The 26,132-nt window shown below is 37.7% G+C and overlaps 1 protein-coding gene across 10 annotated transcripts in view; it reads right to left on the minus strand.

Moving 5' to 3' along the window:
• Positions 1–26,132, minus strand: part of GRIA4 (glutamate ionotropic receptor AMPA type subunit 4) — a 217,457-nt gene that overhangs the window by 137,831 nt on the left and 53,494 nt on the right. For all 10 annotated transcript variants that reach the window (XR_009964150.1, XM_062615344.1, XM_062615338.1 and 7 more), the window contains exon 3: positions 9,293–9,532. Coding sequence is in view for 9 of the 10 variants with exons in the window: in XM_062615344.1 (XP_062471328.1) it covers positions 9,293–9,532 (240 nt within the window). In the remaining variant the exon portion in view is untranslated. The remainder of the gene's footprint in view (positions 1–9,292; positions 9,533–26,132) is intronic.

Genomic DNA, 26,132 nt, shown 5'->3' on the forward strand with positions numbered 1-26,132 from the left:
ATATTGGCCTAATACAATTTGATTATTTTTCTAAACAATAACAACATAAACAATAGAACAGCAGGTTTTGATATTTCTAAGTCTATATTTTGTTTATTTATTTTGATTAAAAAAACAACCTGCTTTATACTGTATTTAAACTTGGAACATTCATCCACACATAGATAATGCTCTCAAAAGACAAGCTAATTTTTCTAACTAAAAAATGGATTTAGAAACAAATTGGCACAACTATTTGTTTTACATTCAGTATTAAATTGGCACTATGTCTGGTCTCTGGCAGCATCGACTATACTCCCCTTTGTTTGCTATCACTCTGTGCTCCAGCACTGAAGCCAACACCTGTGGCCATATAAAGGGCTATGTACAGCAGCTGCAGGACTCAGATGTCCATACTGAAAGAAATTTCTAAAGCATAAGCATTTGGATGTGTGGCTGGCTTCCTTGTCTGAGTCTTTTCAAGGCGTTCTTTGGAGGTCCACACTACTGGTTGGTGCATCTATCAAGTGTTTGCAGTGTTAACGACTGACCAATGTGTAGTGATAACATAAGACAGACTCATACTTAGCAAAGGTGCTCTTGGTTATACTGATGTAAGGCTCCTACCATTCTTTCACTAAAGATGATAGTTTTTTGCAGATTTTGTCAGTTGTGATACCACTGATACAGGTATATGCAAGGAAGGGCAGAGTCTATCCTGAAGATTAATATGAAAAATAAGTATCAGCAAACCATAACACAAATTTTTACTTAAACCTCTTTTCTCTGGAAGTAATCTATCTTATTAATGGAAAAGACGAATATAAGTCCCATTAGCACGTATATATATCACCTGCTCTCATTTGGGATCAAATAATCATAAAATCAATTTTTACTGCATACAGTTCCTAAAATACAGTATGCAGACCTTTTAGTATGGCTTATCTGTGTAGGGCAAACATGTAAAATTGCTACTCAGAGCAATATATACTCATATACTCATGTACAGTACATCCTCAGAAAAGTGCTCAGAGGTGTTACTCATAACTCATAAGAGCAACTGAGTTTAACTTTGCTATCAATCTAGGCAATCTAGAGTAAAAATGCCAATACAGGAGCTTTTTTTCAGCAAACCTTGTGTGGAAAAACTCTTAAATAAATGGAAACAGATATTCAGAATTGCAGACCATGTTGCCCTGCTCCCAAGTAAATACAGAATGTGTGTACAAATAGCTAAAAATTACATGCTTCCATTTAAAGGAATGTTATATATATGCAGGTAACAGCAAATCAACTGTTTGTGACAGGTTCTGTAAATGCAATTGCTCTGATAAAATTAGAACAAGCCATTTGAAGCAGCAAAGTTATTTACATTAGGATGTTGGAATATAAAAGCATATAGAAGCTACAGGCATACTCTCGGGTTACACATGTGCAAACCTGTGATAAATGCTACTGAGAAAAGAACTTAGCTCAAAGGATTCTGCAACACTGTCACAAACAGATTATTAAAAAGGGCAAAGCTGATTCATGGGCATGAAACTTGAAAAGCAGTATTCAAAACTATCCCAAGTCTCTTCTCTTCTCCATGGCATCCACCAACCCATAACAAAGGAATACAAATTCTTCAGATAAAAAATATAATGAGCAGCAGTTTTATTTCATGTTTTCTGATTTACATATTTCTATGGCATTTGTCAGCTAGATGACCAAACCCCCTGAAAAGTCCTGATGCAGCTTAGTTTGATACACATCTTACATGGAATAGCAAAGTCAGGGGAATCATCTGTACACTTGATAACCAGCTTTTGATTTCAATATGTGTATTTTCTGTGAATGTCTACCTTAATATAATGTGAAATCATTTCAGTCAACAAGAGGAGTACTTTAATTAAGCAGTCTGAAAGCTCTTGGAAGATTTTCGTATGTAGTGAATTGCATGATGACCATGCTGGCTTACCTGTATTGCTTCCTTTTTCATGGTAAAACAAGGGATAGGTGGAACATCACAATATCATTACTGATGCTGATGTTAGGATCCAGCTGCATCTTAGTTTCACGTGTGCATTTACTACCTACATTTTCAAGCTGTTACTGCCTGCTGAGAAGATGAGGACAAGCAGGCATGTTGCCAGTATAATTACTAATGAGCTAACACTGGCAAAGCAAAATTTGCTGCAAACCAGTTATTGATGCATAAATGACATTGGAGTATTCCATTAAAACACGGAATTTAGTGTTCACACAGCAGCATTATGAAGGAGATTGATAAACTTACTACAGTTTTCCACATTCACAGATATTTGATAAAACAACTTTTTCTCTGTTTTGCGTACTAGTTCAGATTGGCCTGTACAAAATTACAACACAAGTTTGGTAAACAATAAATACAGGGGTACTTGGATCCCAGTATGTATGACACAGTTCGCTGCCCATGTAGAGTGTCTGCTGAAGGCAAACAGCTTTTTTATGAAACCTAGTGAGAATTTTTTCCTGTTCACCAATAGCATAAGTGCAGTCCTACTACTGGGATGTATTTGGGCTACTGGAACTCTAAGCCAGTTTGACCATTGAACTTGACAGAACTACTCTAAAACAGGTGATGATTCTGATCTCAGCAATTATAAAGACATGTAACACAAAAAATTTCAAACCTACAGACCAGATATTAAAGTAGTCTAATAAGTACTATGAGACCAGGTATTGGACGCTGTTTGTTTTCTGGAATATATCATATCAATATTTCTGCAATGTCACAACAGCACTCTTTGTTTCACAAAACTGCATGGTACACAACTGCATACTGCAGTTAAGCACCTTTCATTTTAGTGGACACAATCATGAGCTTCTGTTTCCATTTTATTCTTAGACATTTTGCCAAAGGTCAGTAGGATGAAAAATGCTTATTGTGGGAATCCTTCCAAATTCTTCTTCGTGATCATGATGAAAAAAAGGGCCCTAAACCAAGTGGATAGCAACTGAACAAAGTCAGATTCCCAACATAATTTTCTCTACAAACAAACACATAACTGTTCTTTCTCAGGCTTACCTGAAACACCTTGTGACATTCTAGCAGTTTAGGGTAAGAGTGATGTAGGTTTGCGCTTAACACTGTTATACAGAAAATACTTAATAACACTTAGAAACACTTTGTCTTTTATTTAATGAATAAGAGCCTTGACTCAGTATTATTATGCAGATAAACACATAGGCTATATTTCTGTATTACTACTAGCTTTAGTATTTCTAGGTTTTTCAATTGAGGTATTGAAATAACTTTCCAACTTGCTATTATATTATTACTCTTTTCATTATTAAGACCTAGACAAATTTGTTCAGAAGTGCAGTAAAAATATAAAGTAAAGCTTGGTATAGAGCCAATTCTTGCAGATCCTAAATGTCCAGCTAACAGTAACTTAACTTATGGAGTTCCATATTCTAATTATAGCCCTTCAACCTTAATTTACAGTGGCTTTATCTAAGTCACTTAAAATGGTTTTGATCTGATTTTTTAATAATAGAACATACTAAATGTTTTACAAAGGCTATATATATAATTGAACAGCAATAATATATTATTGAAAGTCGCTTTATAGTAGAAAACTATATTTTCAGTGTCCCAAGTACTGTGAAGCAGCCATTCCCAGTTTCCTAGGGTTATCATGAAAATTACATAAATATAAAACCTGAGGAGACATAAGAGATCATCTGAGGCAGGAGGTAGAAAAGCAGATCATCACTGCCGATATATTCAAAATGTCTTTAAAACCTCTAGTGATAAGAATCCCCAGAATCTCCTCAGACTATTCTGACCTTACTGAAACAGTTTTTCCTAGTAATATGTTAAATCTCCCTTCCTGCAAAAAAATTCTAATTCTCAGGATGAATGAAGAATTGGCCTTTGATCCTTAACAGACCTAAAATAAAGATCTTAATTCCTGAAGCTTTTCCTCAAAGGTCATGCTTAATTTTATTTTATTTTTTAACACTCTTCCTCTCCTCTAGATGTTTTCAACTTAATATGTGAGATCTGCATGTGGTGGTCAGCGAACACAGTGCCATTCTAACAACATATGCCTTACCCTTGTGCCATTCTCATACCAAAGGCCCTTGATACAAAGAGTACCCAGTACTATCAAAGGGCGAGGAAAAAGTGGTGGGTCACAGTGCTGCCACCATCATGTCCTCTATGTACCGTATCCATTCAATCCCATTCCATTTCCTCATCTTACTGGAAATTTTTTATCTTCTCTGGTGCAGTGGAAATCCCAGCACATGACAGCAGCAGAGCCATGTCGGAGATAGAAATATTCATCTTTCATTTGTCACATGCAGCACTCTTTTTCCTAAATGTCAAAATTTGGAATTGGAAACAGTATGGCTCTCTGGACTTACATTATTTTTATGGCTGAGCCAGTCACTCTGCACTTTGTACCTTTCCTTCTTCCCTATTAAGTTTACCCTTTGTACCATCTTTATCATATTTCAGTCTTGGTCTATCTATTTAGCACTTTCAACTCTGAACCTGTCTTGCATCACTCTAAACTCAGCCCAACTGGGTATCAACAAAGGCTGTTCTTTGTGCAATCATGCAAATTCATACTGGATGTTCACTAGACCAGAGCAAACACAAATAACTTGCACCTCACCTGAGACCTCCTCTTACTTTTAAAATGTGTAATTAATAACAATTTGGGAGCTAAGGTTACTGATTTTCAGGATGCCATGCTATAGTGGAATCTCTATTTTCTATGGGAGAATGTCAGGCATAAGGCAATATCACTGGAGTTACTAATAATGGATACATCAAATCGAATGCTAACTGCTGGGCCAGCTACTCTGCCAGAGGAATAAATTAGATTAGCCTGATAAACTGATTGTAAATAACCAACTCCATAATCTCTCTCAAAATAAGAGGGAGAGATATAAATTTCCTGCACCTTTCTTTGCCTTCTCCAGACAGCTGGGACCCATCTATCCTCCACAAGTCCTCAAAGAGAAAAGCCTGGAGACTGCTACTCTATGTACTGTAACTCGAACAGGCCATCAGGACTTGTGTAACCTTTCTGCTGGGTTTAGACTGTCATAAACCAGAATGTTTTCAACTTTAAAGGGGTTGCTATAAAAATTCTACCCAGAAAAGTGGGAAAATTAAATTTGCCTTGCGCACATCAAGTGATTTTCTTCACCTGCAACCATGACTGAATTGGTTTAACGAACAATATATAATTACAAGGAGCAAAGGGGAAAAAAACCTCATCAACAAGGTACATAAGCAGGCTCACACACAATGCCTAATTTCTAGATAACTATAACTATTTTATAGTCCTCACCTCTGGTGAGCCAACTGCTGGTACATCTGCTTCTCCCGCTACTGCTTTTTAGTCACAGTCAGGGACTAAAACCTCTTGCTGGGAAACACGGTTGAATTCAAATAGCTGCTGAACTTCTGTAAAAGCAGTTTTCAGTCTGCTGGCTGCCATATCCCTGGTGTCCCATGCAGCTCCGCAGCCCCTCTACCACTTTCCACCCTGGGACCCCTTAGCTCTGGGTAATCCCTGCAGTTTCATGAGCAACTTCAGCCATCCCAGCTCTCAGTAAGGCTGCACACAATGTGGAAAACTAACACCAGCCTCTGGTATGCTCAATTCCTTCATATCTTGGTTCTATATTGGTTACTAGAAAAACTTTCTTCCCCAAAGTGTTGTCAATGTCAAGCTTTGGAACAGGTCCCCCAAGACACTGATGGAGTCACCATCCCTGGAGATATTTAAAAGACATGTAGATGTGGTGCTTGAGGACATGATTTAGTGGTGGATTTGGCAGTGTTAGGATAATGGTTGGACTCAGTGCTCTAAAGGGTCTTTTCAAATAAAACAATTCTGTGATTCTATTCTTAAACAGCTTCTCACACCTCATATGAACTTGTCCAGCATTGTTCTGTGGTTTCAGGGTCCAACTTTTGCCTTCTGGTGCTCAAAACCACTGTTGGCAAGTAGCAGAATAGGTATACCTGTGGTAGATCAAAAACCCCATGGATTTGTAGATGCACAGCTCCACTTGACTGTATGCCTCTTTTTAGAAGAAATACCTCTCAATCACCATGAAACAACATATAGAAACTAAACGTTCTTTTAGTCTGATTCTTTCACTTCATTCCCTTTAGAGGGAACATCAAACATTAACTGAGTACTTCACCCTTGCTGGACTTCCCTTTCTTTTAGATATCTCAAGGAGGCATGGTTTTCATTTTAGCCCTTTCCCACTACGCTTTGTGTAACTCAGTAAGTGTCCTTCAGATTGCTTTTTCCCTATCCTGTCTGTGTTCCTGGCACTTTGCTGTTAATATTAATTGTATTAAGCACTGGGTCATAATTAAACCTTTTTATGGAAGGAGGTTAAGAGAAAGAGGTATGTATTGGAACAAAAGGGCCCTCGAGGCTTTAGTTTTCTGTGTCACTCTTCACTTCCTCACTTTCCCTGTTAAATAACAAGCTGAATTTTCCTTTATTTTTCTCTTAGGTCTAATGTCTTTTCCAAAACTTGTTCTCCTTTCCTAGAATTTCCCCTGCTAGACCCAATTCATTCTGCATCTTTATCATTCTTTCTAGTATCTTCATCCTGTCACAAGACAGTGATTTTCCAGACTGCAAGTTTGGCAGAACTCTAGGAAGGGAGATACAGCGTAACAGCTGAAGCCATCACCTCATCAGAGTTTGTGAGTTCCAAGACTACTCCATGGTGTAAACCCAGGTGTGGTATGTGGGAATGTCTTGGAGAGATGTGACAAAAGTGCATTTCTGACCTGAACTAAAATATTAACATAGATGCCTCCAGTAGCAAAGACGCTGGGGTTCTCCAGAGAGCTGAGAGACTGTTAAAGAGATGAATGAACAGATGAAGCTGAGAAACCTACCTTAATATTATGGTTTAATTGTTGATCTCTTAAGAGGGAGCAGCAACTGAGCCGCATGCCGCAGAACTGGGAAAAAAGTAGGATGGAAAGGCTGGGAAAGCAGGTCTGGAAACAACACACATTTGCCCACCACAGTATGTCACCACTGCTGCTGAAGGTTTGCCCAAGTTTATTCTGTCATATTGCCTTCCGCCAAGGACTTCTGCCTTTTACAATAATGATAGCTGCTAAATGCTGCCTTCACAAACAGTTACTGTAGCTGGCTAGAATTTACACTTCTTGCTTACCTTCTCCCATAAGAGCTTATTTATAACTTCCCGGTTAAGCTGCAGGAACAACTTGCAGGCCCAGTAACAAAACTAAAAGATTATAGTGGTTCCCCTTCCTTCACTTTGGTCGTATGGGGGTGCTCTGAGGGACATAGAAATATCTGGCATGTAAACGAAGGATCTCTGGCAAAAATCTGGAAAAAGTTAAGTTCTGGCCTCACTGAGAGACCCTATCACTCAACATTAATGATATTTTTTCCTTTTTCTGGTTACACTAAGACATGATATTTACTCTTTTCTTATGTCAGCTCCACATTAAAAAAAAATAATTGTTGTGTAATAGTAAGGAAAATTATTCAGCAATGATGTATGTTTAGAGTCATCTTAATACCTAAAGATACATTGAATCTTATTTTCTCCGGCATTAAACTGAGTCACCAGTCTATTTAGAATCTGAGAGACTATCCAATGTAGCACCCCCTGCATCCAAGCTGGCAAATGACATCTCTTTATCAAAGTCATACTGATGAGTTCAGAGTTGCTGAGTTCAGTGCCATAAGAATCATTCCTTAACCACACTGTTACAGCTGACATCCTGAAACTGCCCTTGGTGTGATACTTCATGCTTAAAAATGATATCTCAATCTAAATAAGCATGTGAATTTAGATGAGAAAGGTGACTGCAGGTTGTGCATTTCTTCTCTTAACAATTTGTTGAACTCATAGGACCACATCTGTAATTATGTGCTTGTTTTCATTACTCACACCTACGTCTTTTAATAGGAATACTTTTAAATTTTCTGGGTTTTTTCTCTTTCTAGTTATCTAATACAATCTATAATGCTTCTCAGAACTTTGTAGGTTCAGCAAACATAAACACACATACATATATATATAAATATATATATATAAAACCCCAAACAAAATTATGGAACAATACAAGCCATTTATTTTCATTCCATTACTCACTTTGATTTAAATACAGGAATTTAGGCAGTATATCAAGATAAAAACTCACTAAAATTTAGAGTTTGTATATATGAGAAAATTGACTTCTATAGCCATAATCAAATAATTAAACAGGTTTAGTTAAGTCAGTATACTTCTTTATTTCTTAGTGCAGAATAATTATGCTGGAATAAAGCCACTTTAATTCCAGAATAGACTGCCCACATGGGGAGTTATCCTGAACCAGCTGTAGTAAAATAATTGTTTGACTACAGCTATACCACTTGCTTCCCCCTGAAAGTAAGCCATCAACATAAAAACCTTGCCTTTTTCACAGAAGCTGAGCCATGTTGGCTCAATCCTGTTCCATAAACAAAGGCAAAGGGCTTTGCCATCAGAATGAACACAACGCAAAGAACAGCAGATTTTACTTCTCAATTCAGCACTGAGTGGGAAGGTGCAGTGATGCACTTGAAGGTTTTTATCACTTAAAAGGTTCTGAGTTGCTCTGGGATGTAGAATGGAGAATGTGGATAGAAAGTGAGGCCTTTTGTGTAACGTGCTATATATTTTATAAAAGTGTAGCCCATCACAGAGATAACTCCAGATGAAAAGAGCACAAGATGGGCTACTATTGCAGCATTCCCTCCCTCTGCTGCCCCACGGATACCCCTTGCCTGGCAGGTATTGCGTCTTCCCTCCACTTCTCTGCCGCAGCCTCACAGTGCGCAATCCTCAATTTGCCTTGACCTTTCAAAGCACGGAAACCCTAAGGGGCTCGCTTGCATCTCAGCTTACATCAGTGCAGAGGAGATGTTGGTCCTCTCAACTTCTTTGTACTGCTGTCACTTATGAAGTGAGTTGAAGAATGAACAGAACTGCAAAATTCTGCTTATTGATCTGTGCCTTTGTTTCACTAACATTAGTTTAAATGTTTTAGTATTCTAGACTTAAAGCACAGGCTTCAGAGCTGGCTGATTACATATTATGTGCATCCAATATCCAATTTTTGCAGACAAAGGAATTCTTCCTTCAACCACACAGCTATTCAGTCAGAGGTATTTCACCTCAAAGGCCCTTTATAATTTGGCTCCCCAAGCTCTCAATATGATATAATAATGCACAGTTCTTGCAAATGTCATTTGAACTAAAAATATAAGAAATCCAGGTCACAACTCACCTCGATCTGTGTCGTACAGGAAGACAAAACGGTTCCATTCATAATGATCCAGCAAGCTCAGGAGGGCTCCCCGCAGAGATGGCCGCAGCTGCAGCACAAACTGACTCTCACCCTCTGTGGGGAAACTTGGTGTGATGAGGGAGATGTGCAAGGCGCTGCAGAATGAGGTCAAGGTGTGTACTGATCTCTTATCATATAGTCCAAAAATGGCAAAAACTCCTCTAGAATACTGGGAGCAAACTGAAAACAAAACAAAACAAAACAAAACCATGAAGTTCATCTGGTGACAAAATCAGTACTTAGGCATTCCAATATCCCAAAATTTTTAATTTGAAGATTTTAACTTCTGCCTGTATATTTAACTTCACTTTTCACATGTTTCATTCTGGAAACCAATAAATAGCCAAATAACACTTTGTCACTTTTGGATCCCATTCATTGTCAATAATGTTTTCACTCTAAAAGAAAATATAAAATAAATAACATGTGCTTTTGCACATGACTGAAAATTCAACATATGCTGTTTTAACTATAGCTCTGGATATTATCAGGTGTTGATCATTTCCACTATCTTAAGATGAAAAGTGTTCACATTTTGAAATGTGCAATTATCACAAAAATGTTACCAACCTTGTAAGTGAAAGAAATGTAGACATTTTAAATTGCAACAGTGTAGAACCTATACTCCCATTTACGCAGGGAGTCCTTGCGTTGCATTAGAAGTCTACTACAGACACTGCGTAAAATCTTACTTCATGAATAATCTCCTTGACTTTAGGAGAACAGTTGAAGGGAAACACAGTAAGTCAACATGACCAGACTTTTGCCCCAAACTTTTTATTTCTACTCTGTCAACCGCAAAAGCAGAAGACAATGACCTGAATACATAGTCTGAGTTTTGATTTGTTCTGGGACTCATTTAAGACATAAAGACCTTTATTGATTTTAACAGACCGGATAAAGGCTTTACTGATCTATGCACATAAAAGCAGATATAAGGGTATTTTCTTGAGAAAATACTACCTCTCTAGGAACTCACAAAGGGCTCAATGAAAACACATCCCAACTTTCTTTCAAGTACAATACAACCTATTAGAAATGGAGTGATTATTAAGTGTTACCAATCTCAGAATCACAGAAAATGGAGAAAGGAACAGCCATTTATGGGCTCATTGTATCCATTTTCTCCTATGTATTTACTGTGCTCTCTTGTTCCACAACCTCTTGCCTTGCAACCTGTTCTTTCATGTAGGCTGAAGATGGAAAAACCTAAGGCACATCCTTTAGATGCCCTCCTCTCTTCTAGCCTGGAGGTCACAGTCATCCTGTGAGAGCAGTGCAGTTAGGGTACAATACACATTTAGCAAACAGGCTGACTCAAATCAGTTCAGCTTTAATTCCTTAATATTGCATTTACTGCATAGAAAGCAAAAAATACAAACTGTGCATTTTCCTCCTCAGACTCCAGATCTGATGGCAGAACTGAAGTAGAGTGGCTTGAGGGCAGTTCTGTGATTTTACGTGTTGTCCCACTATTACAATCCCGACCTAAGGATTTTCATAGCCAGATTAGATATAAATAAAGCTTTTTAGAAAGCTTTCTTCCTGTAAGTCCCCATTCAATATGTTGATACACAGCTCTTACAAGACCTCTTACTGTTTTCTTTACTGAACCACACAGCATACATTCTACAAATCCATCAAATGACTGGTTTGCCATTCCACTAATAACCCTAAAAAGTTTTGTTCTATGCTTTTCCAGTTTCATCTCATATTTCTTGAACAAAGATGACCAACTTGTTTAGAATTTCAGTTGAATGCTTTCTGCCTTTTTTTTTTTTATTATTTCCCCATCTCTACAGTAAAATACTGCTGACATATCATAACACCACATTGCATTTTTCTAAATCTTCATGTCTGTGATGGCTGACAGTGATTTCAGGATCAAAATTCTGTTCCTTCTTCCTTCTGGCCTATTTCCAATGATGAGTTTATGCTTATGCTTATAGCATAATATTTTTATTAGTCACTATTATTAATTTTTCATTATGTCATATTTATTACTGTACTCCTCAAAATTATTTACTTCCACAGTTACATTCTTAGCCTGTTCTAAACTTGTACCAATGTTCATGTCTGCCTCACCAGCAAATTCCATCGGGGTACTCAGACTTTTTATTTTTGTGTCTACTGTAAAATCAGTCTCTTCTTAGCATCTTCCTCCTGAAGCTATGCTTCTCCAGCCTGGTACCTCCTCTTCTACTAGTGTTTGTTACATCTTCCTCTTAGTTTCATGCCTGCTTTTTAACTCTCCTATTTGTTTCTATTTTCAGAAATCACTTCTCTTAGGAGAATGCCAGTTTTACTTCATTCTCTTGGCAACTCGAAGACATGGATTAATCCCATACTGTCTACCTTAATAACTTCTGGTTTCATTTTATGCCATTTTCTGTGTGTAGCCATATTTTAAGTCTTTTTTCCATCAAAATCTGTTCTATAACTTTATAGATGTTAAGCTGCTAGGTCCATTGTTGCCAGGATCTATGTCCCCCTTTAAAAGTAAGTACTATTTTATTTATTCATTGATTACACGTTATCATAACTCATTTAACAGCTCTGCTAAGAAGCACATGTTATTTCATCTGCCCTTCAGTAAACCAATTCTTTAAGAACTGCAGAAGAAAGAGGTGATTTTGCTGTTCCCATTAGACATCACACCTCTTTTAAGGTCAACATCCTCCCTGAGTGAAAATCAATGTGAAGTATCTATTAGTTTTATGTCTCTAACCAAATTTTCCTGGTTTTCTGTTCCATCACCAATATATAACAGCTTCAATTATTTTCCTGTTTCCTGTCTTTGTATTTAAAGATGTTGTTTTCATATCTTTTGCAAGTTTCAGTTTTCATTGGCAACCCTAACTTAGGCTCTTATTTCTGCAGGAAATGTCTTCTATACCTCTTGATTTCTTCAACACAATCTTTCTTACTAACAACCCTTTTTAAACACTTGTTTCTTACACATTTCTTGTATAATTATTCATTCAGTTCTGGAGTCACATCCTGCATGTTACTTTCCCCTACAAAGGGATTTCTCAGTGTTTTACAAGTGTTTCTATGAGGAAATGGCAGGCATCCTCTATTTTCAAACACAGTCCAGTTAACTCTGCCAACTGAAATAGTTGAATGTAAACCTTGTGTACGTAAGTGGTAGTTACTTAATGTGTTTTCTGTTTTGAGAAAATCTTTGTTAAGGCCCTGCATTGCCTTAATTCTTTGCAGCCTTAAATGGGCAAATGGTACTTTACATAACATGCGGTCCATACAGAGATTGTACACTTAGTAGAGTTAAAGCTCAAATTCATTCTCAGGGTCGTAAAAAAAAAAGAAAAAGAGAGAGAGAAACAAGTCAAGCTTTAAATTTCATTAAATAATATGACCCTAAAATATTTTTAACTAAAAATAACATAATAATAATTCTTCACATTTTCAAAGCAAACTACCTTTGCTACAGCCCAGAACAAAATGCAATAAAACTTTATCTGACTATCATTAAAGGTCTGAAATAATCAATTAAAGAAAATTTGAACTACTGTAGTTGAGAACAAGACTGGGAAGTTACTGAATAGTGTCCTTTGCTCCATGATAAGAAAAAAATGCTCAGATGAAGGTTATGAAATTTTTTTCTTACTTGGTACAATACCCACAGAGAGGAAAAGTGCCTGTGACACTATGGAGATTAGGCTTAAGCATATGCAGAAATGCTGCAACGCTCCTGAATCAATTTTACAGTAATCAGCAGCGACCACAAAAATCAGCAAATCCATGAGGATTTGCATTCTGACTCACTACTGTCCTCATGAAAATGCCTCCAGGAAAACATGACTACCTGGATTTCCCAATTCTTTATCTATTTCTTTTACAATTCTAAAGGCATTTTACTTATTATAAACGGACTAAATTATGCTTGGTAAAACACTCACATTAAAATTCTAAGAAAATTTTGTTTGAGATTTTTTTTTCCCCATAAATATAATGTAGCGACAAATACACTTTCATGAGCATACTTAGAAATACATTCAATAATAGCTTGTCTCTAAACGAGACATCTCTTCATAGCTGATAACTTAATGCTGGTATTACACGTGATTTTCTCCTGCAAAATTTGCAATGCCACCAAAGATCAGATGAATGCAGAGGTCAGACTCCAGAGAAGACTTTGCAATGCAACTTACATAGCCAAGAGAATGCTATTGCAGTAGATGGAATATGAACTAGATATCTTCTATTTTAGAAGATTGAACTATGTGATAATGCTACCACTTTAAAAGAATAGGTGACTCATGGAACCTTCTGTTAAAAAAAGAAATCATAATGCCAAAAGGGCAAAAATTGTACACTGCAGGGTTTACTGAGGCATACAGTCAAGCCACATCCAGTCTTCCTTCTTTGTGAAAGAAAGACTTTGTGAAGTCCCTGTTATTGTCTGAAGACAGGTCCCACACTTTAAACACAAATTTGTTTTGAAAAACAAAAAGCAAAAAATCAAACCCCAACTTCTTATTCATTGACTTCCAGAAGTTATACTCATTTAGTTTAAATTCTCTAAATAGGTACAGGGGAAGTCAGAGTCCAAATACATGTAATCACAACCACGGGAATTACATAGAAGAGGTCAAGTGAAAGTTTGTGCGAAATGTGTATGTACAAATACACATACATATATATACACCTGCACACATATTACATATTGGTCTTGTTTTATTGTTTAGTCACACCTAAAAGTTTAAAAGTTTCTTCAGGAGACAAAAAAAAAAAGAAGTCTGATAAGCAAACAATAGCATTAGTTTTGCTCAGCAGCCTATATGGTACCTATACCATATAGGTATGAATCTGGAAGACCCACAGTCTTAACACAGAGGTAACATGATAGATCTTGCTTCAGCCCCCGAGTCTTCCAGGACACAAGCTCTGAAATGAGTACTTAAAAAAGTTTTTCCCTGGGTTTAGGCTCCTACATGGGATGCCCTGACACAGTTGTCTGTTACAGATACACTGACAGAACCACTGATCTGCCAAAAACTCACAAACTGTAGCAGCACCAAAACTGAAAGACTTGGAGCAATTTGTGTTATGGAAGTTTTCCAGATATGAGGACTCTTTCATTGCTCTCCATTTCCTCCTATGCTTTGAAGATCAGGACAGGGAATGCAGACTGTGGTCAGTTCAGTAACAACTTGTCTTTGACATTCCTTTCTCCTCATCCTGTTCCCCTAATCTGGTGTGGGGTTCCCCTATGGCATACAGTCCTTCATAAACTGCTCCAACAAGGGTTCTTCCCATGTGCTACAGATCTTCAAGAACTGCTACAACACAGGTAATCTCTCTAGGGTACAGTCTTTCAGAAAAAGCCTGCTCCAGCGCAGGTCCCCCATGGGCCACAGTTACTGCCAGAAAACCTGTTCCTGCATGGGCTCCTCTACATGGGTCACAGATCCTGCCAGAAGCCTGCTCTGGTGTGGGCTTTCCACAGGCTGCAGCTTTTTTTAAGGGCACATCTACCTGGTGCAGCATGGGGTCCTCCATGTGCTGCAGGGGAATAACCTGTGTGACTACTATCTTCCCCACAGGCCACAGGGAAATCTCTGCTCCAGCACCTGCAGCACCTCTTCCCCCTCCTTCAACCTTGATGTCTGCAGGTTTTTTCTCTCACATTTTCTCACCCTTCTCTCTCACCACTCCTATGCAGTGTTTTACACCCTTTCTTAAACATATTATCACTGAGGCCCCACAGCGTCAATGATGGGCTCGGCTTTGGCCAACAGTCGGTTTGGTTTGGATCTGGCTGAAAACTGGCTCTGTCTGACACGGTGGTTGCCCCTAGCATCTTTTCATAGAAGCTACCCTTGTAGCTCCCCCCAAACCAAAACCTGCCCTTGGAAAGCCAATACACCTGGTAAACCTCAGACAGCAATAAATTTCAAAAACATTTATGAGTCACATTTCCTTGCTAGCACAATAGTACATTAAGGCTTTCATTTGAGGTGTGCCCGCAATTCTGTGAGTGGACCACGTGCTCATGGATTACAGTCACGTACATTCTATTTGGTTCAGTTGCTGTGCACCTGCATTTGCCAGCACTGATTTAAAAGTACTGGGCAAATTTTCTCAACCTAAAGAACATCTAAAACCTAAGAAACAAATCTAGAGAACCTAAAAATCGAGTCCAAAGAACAGCTTAGCCAGTTTGAGATGCAAGCTCTACAAGTGAGATGAAGCATCGAATGGAGAATCATTTTAATCTAAGGACCTTCCTCCCAAGGTCAAACCATTTATCAATTTATATGCTTGAAAGCTCCAACACTGGAGATGAGATTAAGCAATATTTCTAAAAGAGCTCTGAGATAAGAGTTTGCTGTTAAAATACTAAAACGTGTTTCTGTTCATTTTGCAAGAACATCCTAACACTCCTTTTCTCCTCTGTGCTGCCTGATCCACCTCCTCCTGATCACTCCCGTGCCCTCCACCTCCTGGAAGAGGACACAAGGCCATTTGGGGCTCTAGAATTACAAGACAAGTGATGTAAATCCATTCCTGTGTAATTTTTCAACTATCTTGCACCCAAATCCAGTACAAATTTGATACAAATACACTCTACCTCTGGGTTATGTTTGAGACTGCTGGTCTTACACTAAATTATGCTGTTGCATTAAGAAAAAATCCCAGCACTGAGATCAACTTAATTAGGAATCTTCACAAATTAAATCACTGATATAAGATGACAGATAGGATTATAAGAGAGAAAACAGTGTTACATAAAGTGTGTAGATGAAGAACATTATAGATATATTAGGACCAGTTTACTACTATTTTAAGAATTGTCTTGAATACAGAAGGGTATTTCTAAATATTGCTATCCCAAAAAGAGGAAAAAGGAAACAAGTAGTTTCTTACATATTATACAGTTAGATTTTTTTTTGTGCCTAATGAAACAAGCATCCATCACACCCCTATTAATTTTCTGTTTATAGATCCTGTACCTTCTAAATCATCATCCACTTTTGCCTTTTGATCACAGAATTCTTCACACAAAAGAATTATCTGCATTCAAGAGACATGCACCACACTTTGACATGCATCATACCTAAATCATTATAACCAGAAATACTACCACATCATTACATTACCTAAATTCAGTCCATTGATAAGCAATTTAATACAGTATTAATGATGGAAGTGAACAAAAAGAGACTAAATTAAGATCTTTCTGGTGAAAAAAAAAATAAAAATTAACCACAAATATCCCCTCAAATGTTTATTTCTCTCAAACATTTACCAAACTGTGCAAAATGAGGTATGTCTGGTGCTGAATCTCAGACTAAATTCGTACTCAGGAGCAATTCACATTCCCATGTCTCAGTTCTTGACGTGTCAACCCTCTGGTCTATTTTGGACTATAAGCACTGGACAGGAAGGCCAGTCTCCTAGCACAATGGTCCAACTGTGTTTGGTGCGGCTTCCAAGTCCTACTCCAACATGCATAAACATTACACTTAGTGGAGCTTTATCTTGTAATTCTATAGTAAATTCCAGAACCCTAAAAACATGTAAGCACTTGCATTAAAGGTCAGCGTGCTTAGTTGCATGCATGAAATTAAGCACGTTTTAAAGAGTGTGCAGGAGTATTTATCTGGAGATCAACAGATGGATTCATCAAACTTGAGGTGCAGAAAATTGAAGTTTGTCTTTTATGTGTAACCCACAGAAATGGGTTACTTCTAGCACTGATTTGCCAGCTCATTTAAAAATACTCTCCTAGGAACAATGAAAACCTTGGTTTAATGCGCTAGATCGAATGGCAATTTGGGAAATGCAGTTTTGTTTGTGCAACTGCAGATGTGAGAACATATTGCAAAGCAAAATACACACTTGTTACATTTTTTAATTAATAATTAAATTTCCAGGAACGGTTTTGTGAATTGTCTCTAAAAGACTATTTCTGCTCAAAGTCAATTCCTGAAACAATAGCAGAAAGTGATAGTGCATTTCTTGCCTATTGAATGGAAAATGGAATTGAATTTGCTAAATTAACATGCACACTATTTTCTTCTTTTAAAATCAGTTTGAACACTGCAATATAGTATTTTGTGTGCAATGTCTTATACCAGATCACTAAGTTACTGAACATTAACCTTAGATGGTTACCCTGAGAGATACCCAAAATAACAGAAAAAAGAGGGCCACAGAAACCAGACAAGACTGACTTGTAGATCCAGCTACTGAGCAATTCTCCATGCTTCATTATAGAACAACCTTTGCTCTTCAAAAACCCCCAAAAGTACTTGTGATCTTTCACACAAGTGTGTGCACGTGTGCATGCAGGGAGACTGGAGGGTACTGTATCACCTGATCCTTACCACCTGAAAGCTGGAGTTTTAGATTTTTTTTTTTTTTTTTTTGGCCTGACTCTAAAACAGGAAAAGATATGTTCAGAAAATGGAGCATCACAGCTTAAAATGGGTGAAAAATTAAGTGTACTGATTCATCCACTAGAGGTACTTCTTAGCTGTAAAAAGAGACTGTGCAACTGTGAAAAACTTGGCACCTGCATTTAGGCAGCTACACTTATAAATTGTTTTAAAAGTCTCACTTTAGGAAATGAATCTCAGTTTTTCTTCCCTGCCATCCATAGATTCAACATGAACTGGAGCTGCTCTTCTCTGAGGCTCTTCTCATGCAATGGATACACATCCCTCCCAGCCAGCAGTTGTAGGTATTTCTCAGAGTAGGTATTTCTGTTTTCCTGAAAAGTGCTGACAATTCTCATTTCTTGATGGAGAACACAAAGTAAATGTCATAAATTTCGACGAGAAAAACTACTTTCATCAAGTACTCTCAATCTGAAAATTTCGGCACCACTGAAGTATTTTACTTTCATTAATATATAATTCCAAATAATTTAAAACCAACAGAACATTTTTACACAACAAGAAAACATTTTCCACTGGGTTTATTTATAAAATTTCTCTTTCCACTGTGCCTTGGCTACTCTTTGATAGAATTTGTCTCATGAATTTCACATTTGGTGAATGCTAACAAATCTTTTCTCATTTTTAAATGCACTTTACATCTCTCTCTGCAATAAATTATCTAGTCTTTGTGCCTTTGTCCTCCAGTCCTGTGCACTCCATGGATCCAGTATTTATAGCTGTCTGGCAATGCATATACACGTTCATTTCACTAACTCTGCCAAAACTTTCTCTTTGAACACTCTCCCATAGAGAATCCACGTGCAGCATTTACCTTTCATAGTCTTATGAATGAGAATACACATTGGTACAGAAGTTATTTATTGGCTATTCTTTAAAACTGATAAAAATATCAGCACCACAAGACTGCCAAGCTTTTCAAAGCCATAAAAGTTTTAAAATAAGTTAAACGTGAATGTTTGGTAGAAAGTTCCCATGAAGCTAGCAGGTCTTCTCAAGGACAAAATTTCTACAATTTTTAATTTCTCCCCACCCCTCCCCCTTTTTTTTTCCCTTCCTCTATCAGGATAGATGGCATAGAGCGGTGTAACAGATTGCATGGAAATTAGACTAGACTACAGTAAAAAAATGGTTTACTGAATCAATGGTAAAACTCTCATTTGCTTAATTGAAGTTAACATTTCAACTCAGATACTGATGTGGTGGAGAACTTCTTGAAAAATCATATCACCTCTTCAGTTTGCCAGTTAAGAGAACACTTATGCTCATTAGATGAATATCGAGAGAAATCATGTTTTATAACTTATCTAGATTGCCTGTGTGATTAAACATTTTTTGCTTCTCTGTTTAAATATTTTTTTATGTTCTTGGATTGATTCATTTCCTTGTGAGATATATTATTTCTTTCAATCCAAATTTGAACTTCATCCAAACATTCCTTTGCAGGGAAAGTAAGGTTCTTTGCAGCTTGTTTTTCGCCCCCTAAATGTAAGATGTTATAAAACTTGCCTCTTTATCCCATTTTCTTGAAACAGAACAAAGAGAAGTCTGAATTTTGTTTTACGAAGTAATCCTTTGATGGCCCACTTCTCTACAACATTAGCTTTCTTTTTTCTTTCTATCTTGAAAAGGGAGAAAATAAGCACATTTAAACAGCCATTTTTCTTTCCAGAAGAACTGAAAAAAGATCAGTACAATTTTAAATGGAAGGGTATCTTATAAAATGTGTGGTTGATTACATAAAAATAGCTTTTTATACATAGCTACATAATTACAAATTTTCTTATGCAAAAGAAGGACTATTTGTAGTTTTCAGAAAAAAATGGCAACAATAATTTTTTTTCTTCATTTTGGAGAAATGTTAGTTTTGCAGTAGTCCCGCCAGCAAAACCGTCATTGATGGGAATTAACTGAATGCAGATGAAGGTTCTTTAGGCAGTTGTCATTCAAACTTAAATGGTGATGTTTGGGGTTTTTTTGTCTGTTTTGTAGTTTTATTTTTAGAATTCAAGCCTGTACTGAAGGGATTGATGCCATATGATCCATTGCTGGAATGCTATTTTTCTTTCATTGGTGAGTCTGCTTCCCAATTTCTTAACTCTTCCACCATAATTTTTCAGACAATTCATGCTGTCCAATGAAGTGTGATATGCTCTGTCCAGTTCAAGGCTTTTGAATGCTGGCAGGAGAGAAGCTAGGATTTTTCTGCTTTCTTCCCTCATTAACAGAGTTTGGACCATCAAAAGTCCTCTCACTACCAACTTAAATCACAGCTTACTTTGATTCATTCTATTGCACAAGGACATAATCTTAAATAATTCTTTCTACTTTGCTGTTTACCATTTAGAATGAATTAAACCATGGATTTCTTTTGGCATCAGTAAGATAAACAGACATTCACCACTGTCCTGGTTAAGTCATATAATTAATTTACAACATTGCTGCCTTGGTCTCTAAGTATCTTTAGAAGAGCCACAAAACATGGTTTTTAATTTTTGAAAGCCATGTTAAGAGGATATATGTGATGAAAATCTTACCTGTTTTTCTGATGTTTCCATGTGTTCATAAAATCCAAGAGCTATTATCTAATTATATACACCCTAACTTGAAAAAAAAAATCAAACACTTTTCAGTCATTTTTTGCTCACAGTTGGGACTTCCATAAGAAGAGATTCTGAGTACTTCTGATGTAATATGTCATTCATCCTTTCCTTTACTTCCTTCCCTTTGATAGCATGAAGCAGAATTCGAAACTACTATTATTGTCAGATAAATGGAACATGGTATCACATGATGCGATTACATACAACTTGGTCAGAGGGAAAGAACTCCTCACAAGATCCAGAAAAAAAATTCTGCTGCTGCCTTCTGCAGTCTGTGACTGTACACTGGTAGAACAGCAGCTGTGGACAAAGTGCATAAGGCTCTGCTGAAGCAATTTCCCAGTCAAGGGGTACCTTCTGAGCCACCATCTCAGGGATCAAGATACATGAAGCTGTTAGTTGTTCTTAGTCTTCTCACATTTAACAACCATTGGTTTATTTATAGTAGATAAGAGATTTTCATGCTTCCATTGATTTTTCTTATATGTTAATGCAAGTGTGTTCTGGTGAGTAAATAAATAAAAAAAAAATAATGGGAAATTTACTTTGTCATGTACATCCAATATTTACTTCTTGGTTAGTTAGGATGCTTCCTTTTACATGTCACCATTGGTAATGATGGCTTTCCCAGAACAGTGAGGTGCTCCTGACAGTCTAAAATTACCACATAAATTGTGTTATCTTATGTTTTTCACTGTTTCTCCTAGCCTTAATCTAATGAAGTGGCAAATGGTACCTGGAGAGACAAGACAAAGTATAAGTGAAAGGCAAAAACTTGGTGAATTAATTTCCATTTTAATTTCTACTACCTGTAGACATGTCACTTAGCTTTTCCGACTTTTCCAAACTGAAAACCAAAGATTCTAACACTTCTTAACTTAGTTGAAGTAATGAATAAAATCTTTTTAAAGAATTACTAAGATGAATGTACATGCCCTTATTATCCGTCGCTGGCCTGCAGCAAGAATACTCTTGAGATTTATCATTCTCTACGTCATACTTCAGCCCTCTTTTAAACTTATTAGGCAGTGCTACTCTTAATTTCACAAAAAAAAAGATATTTTCTCTCCTTCTATTCCCAGAAATTTGGGTCTTAGCCTGTTTGGGTAACTATATATATATGGAAATTATGATTAATTAAGAGATCTCACACTGCAATAGCAGATTGTGTTGTCAATACTTTTAGTTGTTCCCTTATCACAGAATCATAGAAAGTTAGGGTTGGAAAGGACCTTAAGATCACCTAGTTCCAACCCCCCCTGCCATGGGCAGGGACAACTCCCACTAAACCATCTCACCCAAGGCTCTGTCCAACCTGGCCTTGAACACTGCCAGGGATGGAGCATTCTCAGCTTCCCTGGGTTGCCCATTCCAGTGCCTCACCACCCTTACTGTAAAGAATTTCCTTCTTATATCCAATCTAAACTTCCCCTGTTGAAGTTTTAACCCGTTACCCCTTGTCCTATCACTACAGTCCCTAGTGAAGAGTCCCTCCCCAGCATCCTTGTAGACCCCCTTCAGATACTGGAAGGCTGCTATGAGGTCTCCACACAGCCTTCTCTTCTCCAGGCTAACAGCCCCAACTTCCTCAGCCTATCTTCATACGGGAGGTGCTCCAGTCCCCTGATCATCCTCATGGCCCTTCTCTGGACTTGTTCCAACAGTTCCATGTCCTTTTTATGTGAGGACACCAGAACTGCACACAATACTCCAAGTGAGGTCTCAGGAGAGCAGAGTAGAAGGGTAGGATCACCTCCTTCGATTTGCTGGTCACGCTCCTTTTGATGCAGCCCAGGATACAGTTGGCTTTCTGGGCTGCAAGCGCACACTGCCTGCTCATGTTCATTTTCTCATCAACCAACACCCCCAAGTCCTTCTTCGCAGGGCTGCTCTGAATCTCTTCTCTGCCCAACCTGGAGCTGTGCCTGGGATTGCTCTGACCCAGGTGCAGGACCTTGCACTTGGCATGGTTAAACTTCATGAGGTTGGCATCAGCCCACCTCACAAGCGTGTCAAGGTCCCTCTGGATGGCATTCCTTCCCTCCAGTGTATCAACCGAACCACACAGCTTGGTGTCATCAGCAAACTTGCTGAGGGCGCACTCAACCCCACTGTCCATGTCAGTGACAAAGATGTTGAACAAGACTTGTCCCAAAAATGATCCCTGAGGGACACCACTCGTTACTGGTCCCCAGCTGGACATTGAGCCATTGACCACAACTCTTTGCATGCAGCCATCCAGCCAGTTCTTTATCCACCAAGTGGTCCATCCATCAAAATGATGTCTCCAATTCAGAGACAAGGATGTTGTGTGGGACAGTGTCAAACGCTTTGCACAAGTCCAGGTAGATGATGTCAACCCTTGTCCATCAGATCCGTAGCTCCATCGTAGAAGGCCACCAAATTGGTCAGGCAGGATTTCCCCTTAGTGAAGCCATGCTGGCTGTCACCAAGCACCCTGTTGTTTTTCATGTGCCTTAGCATGCCGTCCAGGAGAATCTGCTCCAAGATTTTGCCAGGCACAGAGGTGAGACTGACTGGTCTGTAATTCCTGTTGTTTTGATCATCTCACTGCACTGAAGTTTTTCAGCATCTTGTAGCTTGCCTGTTTTCCCCAGATAATGCAGTGATCATAGCTAAGGGATTTTTCGGACGTAGATTCTGCTTACTATGGACATATCATGTGCAAATGATGCTAGGGAATTATTTTCTGTGGAGGGACAAAGGTCAAAGTTTAAGATACCCTGAGCCACCCCTCTTCTTCCTCCCCCTCCTTTTCTCCCTTGTGTGCCTTGCAGTTTCTTCAGTATTCATTTTAAGAGAGAGTTTCTTCTTAGCCTCCCACAGTTATGCCAGTGGGAATTGACCACAATTCAGCTGGGTTGTTTTAAAATCAAATGCTTGGCATGGATTACTGAAATGCATCTTCCACTGTCTTCGTTTTTTTATCACCAGGCTGTTTCTTCTCTCTCTGAAAAACTACTCTTTCTGCCTTTTTTTTTTTTTAATGATGTATAAAAGACATTTCTAAATAGCTTTGGGTCTCATAATAATTAAAATGATGAGAAAATGTAATTACCTTTTCAAAAAAGTACATATAAATGAACCATTTGACCAAGGTTATCTAAAGTGAAAGCCATTCACCTTCTAAATGGAAGAGTAGCCTCATTGGATCTGAGTGCAAGATGGCTTCTGGCCATGCCCCTGTGTTTAATGACTTCAAACTCTAACTGCTTGACATGAAAGGCAGGTTTAAGTGTCAAAAGCACTCTAATTTTTTTTTCAGCTAAAACAAGACTGAAGAAGTTTAGTACATCCATAAATACATCTGTGTATATATTGTAATGATATGTGTGCATGTTTTCTATTTCTGTTGATCACAAATTCTATTATTCTAGTAAACTGAACACCTGCTTATTCTAAACACAAATCTCTACTATTAAATGGGATAGATGCTAGCTTAGACTTTTTTAAAAGAAAGAGGTAGATAAGCCAAGTAAAAATATATAACTTTGTCACTGTGGCTAACATATTTGTCTTATATACTTCTCCATGTTCAGTTTAACAAGAAAATATTAATTAATTTCAATTCTGGGCCAGGAGATACATTATAGAAATGAATGTACTATTGTCTGAAAGCCTAACAGCTGATGAGAGGAAAATATTTATGTTGTCTCATAAAGCATTGCTACCACTCACAGAACAATGCTTCACATAAAACAATTACACTGTAAGTTCTGTCATGAATGAACATCTCTTTTGTAACTTTGTATTTGTAAAAAAAACTTATACAAGAATGTCTTTATCCAAAACTGAAGCTTCTAAAGGGTACCGGAATAAAAGCAGCCTGTAGAATGTAGGTAAAGGTTTTGAATGCTTGGCATCACCTACCACCCCTTGACTGAAGTAGCCATTCTGAAATACAACACAACTTTTCAATAGGCAGAAATTGCTTAGCATATCTCATATTTTTTAAGAGCAAAATTGCTGACTTGCACTAAAATCAGTTGATGTCACTAAATTACATTATTACATCTGTGACTACAGTAATGCCAGAATCTTTCTGCAGTCATACGCTCTCTTTAAAGGTATTTTCCAATACACAAAAAGACTGCAGTAAAGAACCTACTGGCTTAAAATCATAAACCTCCCAAAATCAAACTGCACCTCAAAAACTAGCTGTCCATTGTTCTTCTTAGGTGCGCTGTGATGCAGGTGTCCTGGCACAACAATCAAAAATGCGGTTTCCAGCTCTCTTCCTACGACATTGTCAGATTGTGAGCTTATAAATGAGAACAACAACCTTTAAAGCATAACAAAAAGATGGCAAAATGCCATTCAGAACCACTTAAGTGAGAAGGCATTGCTGGTCAAAGTCTAAACCTGCTATTAATATTCAGTGTTATGCACCACTTCACATCTTTCTACATGCGGTGAGTTTTCTTTGTTTCTCAGAAAAATTTACCTTCTGAGCTTAGCAATCATGATTTCTGGAAACTATCTAACAAAAAGAAAGCAGTAACAGCAGTTTCAGTTATCTGCTTCTTCCTGAGTTTTCAGCTAATCCAGTTTCTTCTATGCAAGGTTTTCAGGCACCGTCTTAAGTATTTCCACAATTTCACTAATTTAAAACAGGAGCAGAAGCCCTCTCATTTTGTTCTCTCTATCTTTGGGAGGAATGAGGCTCCATCCATAAGGCAGTTTGCAATGGACTATCTATAATTGGGATTTCTACAGAGCTGGGAAATGTGCTGGTGATGGTTTTAGAAAAGAAGACAGATAAGGGAGCTGAGATTGTTTGGCTGGCACCCTGTTATCTCTGTGAAGGACCAAGCAGGGTGTACTGTAGGGTCTGGGGGAAAAAGAGTCAGACTGTTAAAAAGAATATGCCTTTACAAAATATTTTTCTTCATCGTGGTTATCACAGGAGATTTAAAATAGCTGTCAACTTATGTAAACTTCTTTTGCTGTTCAAAAGTAGCCTTCTCAAATGAATCCCTTGGGGGTTTTTGGACTTTAGGGCTGACCAAAGCAGAGTCCTTCATTTCGCTGAACTGTCTGATCAACAAAGTGAGTGATATACTCTGTGTTTTTTTAAATAGCAATCTTAGTCTAAAAAAGAGACCACTGAAAATTAATTTAACATTTAACCATTTGATGCAAATGCATGATATACTTAATTTGCTGTAAAAACTGCTTTACAAATAAATATTACATATAAATGTTACATATAAATACATATTGTATATATCACCTTAGGCATTACATAAGGCTAGCAGCTCCTAAGCTGGCCTTTGAAGGAATAAGCAAAATTACTTCAGCACAGTACACAGCTGTGATCACTGGAGTAAAGCTCAGGGTCTAGGGGCCGCTGGCTCTGGTACTGTACTAAAAAGGCAGCTGTACTTTACTATTGGTCCCCTGGGCCTGATGCTAATAATTTTTCAGTGGCCTGTTAGTTACAGCAGTGGCCTCAAGCTACCTCTTAGTTCAAATCCTATTAACATTTGTGTATCTTTAAACTATTTTATTGTCTTAATTAGCACATATTCATTCATAATTCCCAGAAAGTCTTGCTACAAAGAAAAATGACAAAATGACAAAAAATAAACAATAGCGGCTGAAGAGTTGGTGGATGAAATTTAACTATGGTAATGTGCACCCAAACCAAATCAATCGCATGAAACACTGAAGTGTAGAAATGACTCTGTGTTGCTTTTCTTTGCAGTGTTCTGCAGGATCAAACTACCT

Source organism: Pezoporus occidentalis, unplaced genomic scaffold (genome assembly GCF_034315485.1).
Source record: "Pezoporus occidentalis ecotype Australia unplaced genomic scaffold, CSIRO_AGI_Poc_V1 ctg18, whole genome shotgun sequence".
Lineage (NCBI taxonomy): Eukaryota > Metazoa > Chordata > Aves > Psittaciformes > Psittacidae > Pezoporus > Pezoporus occidentalis.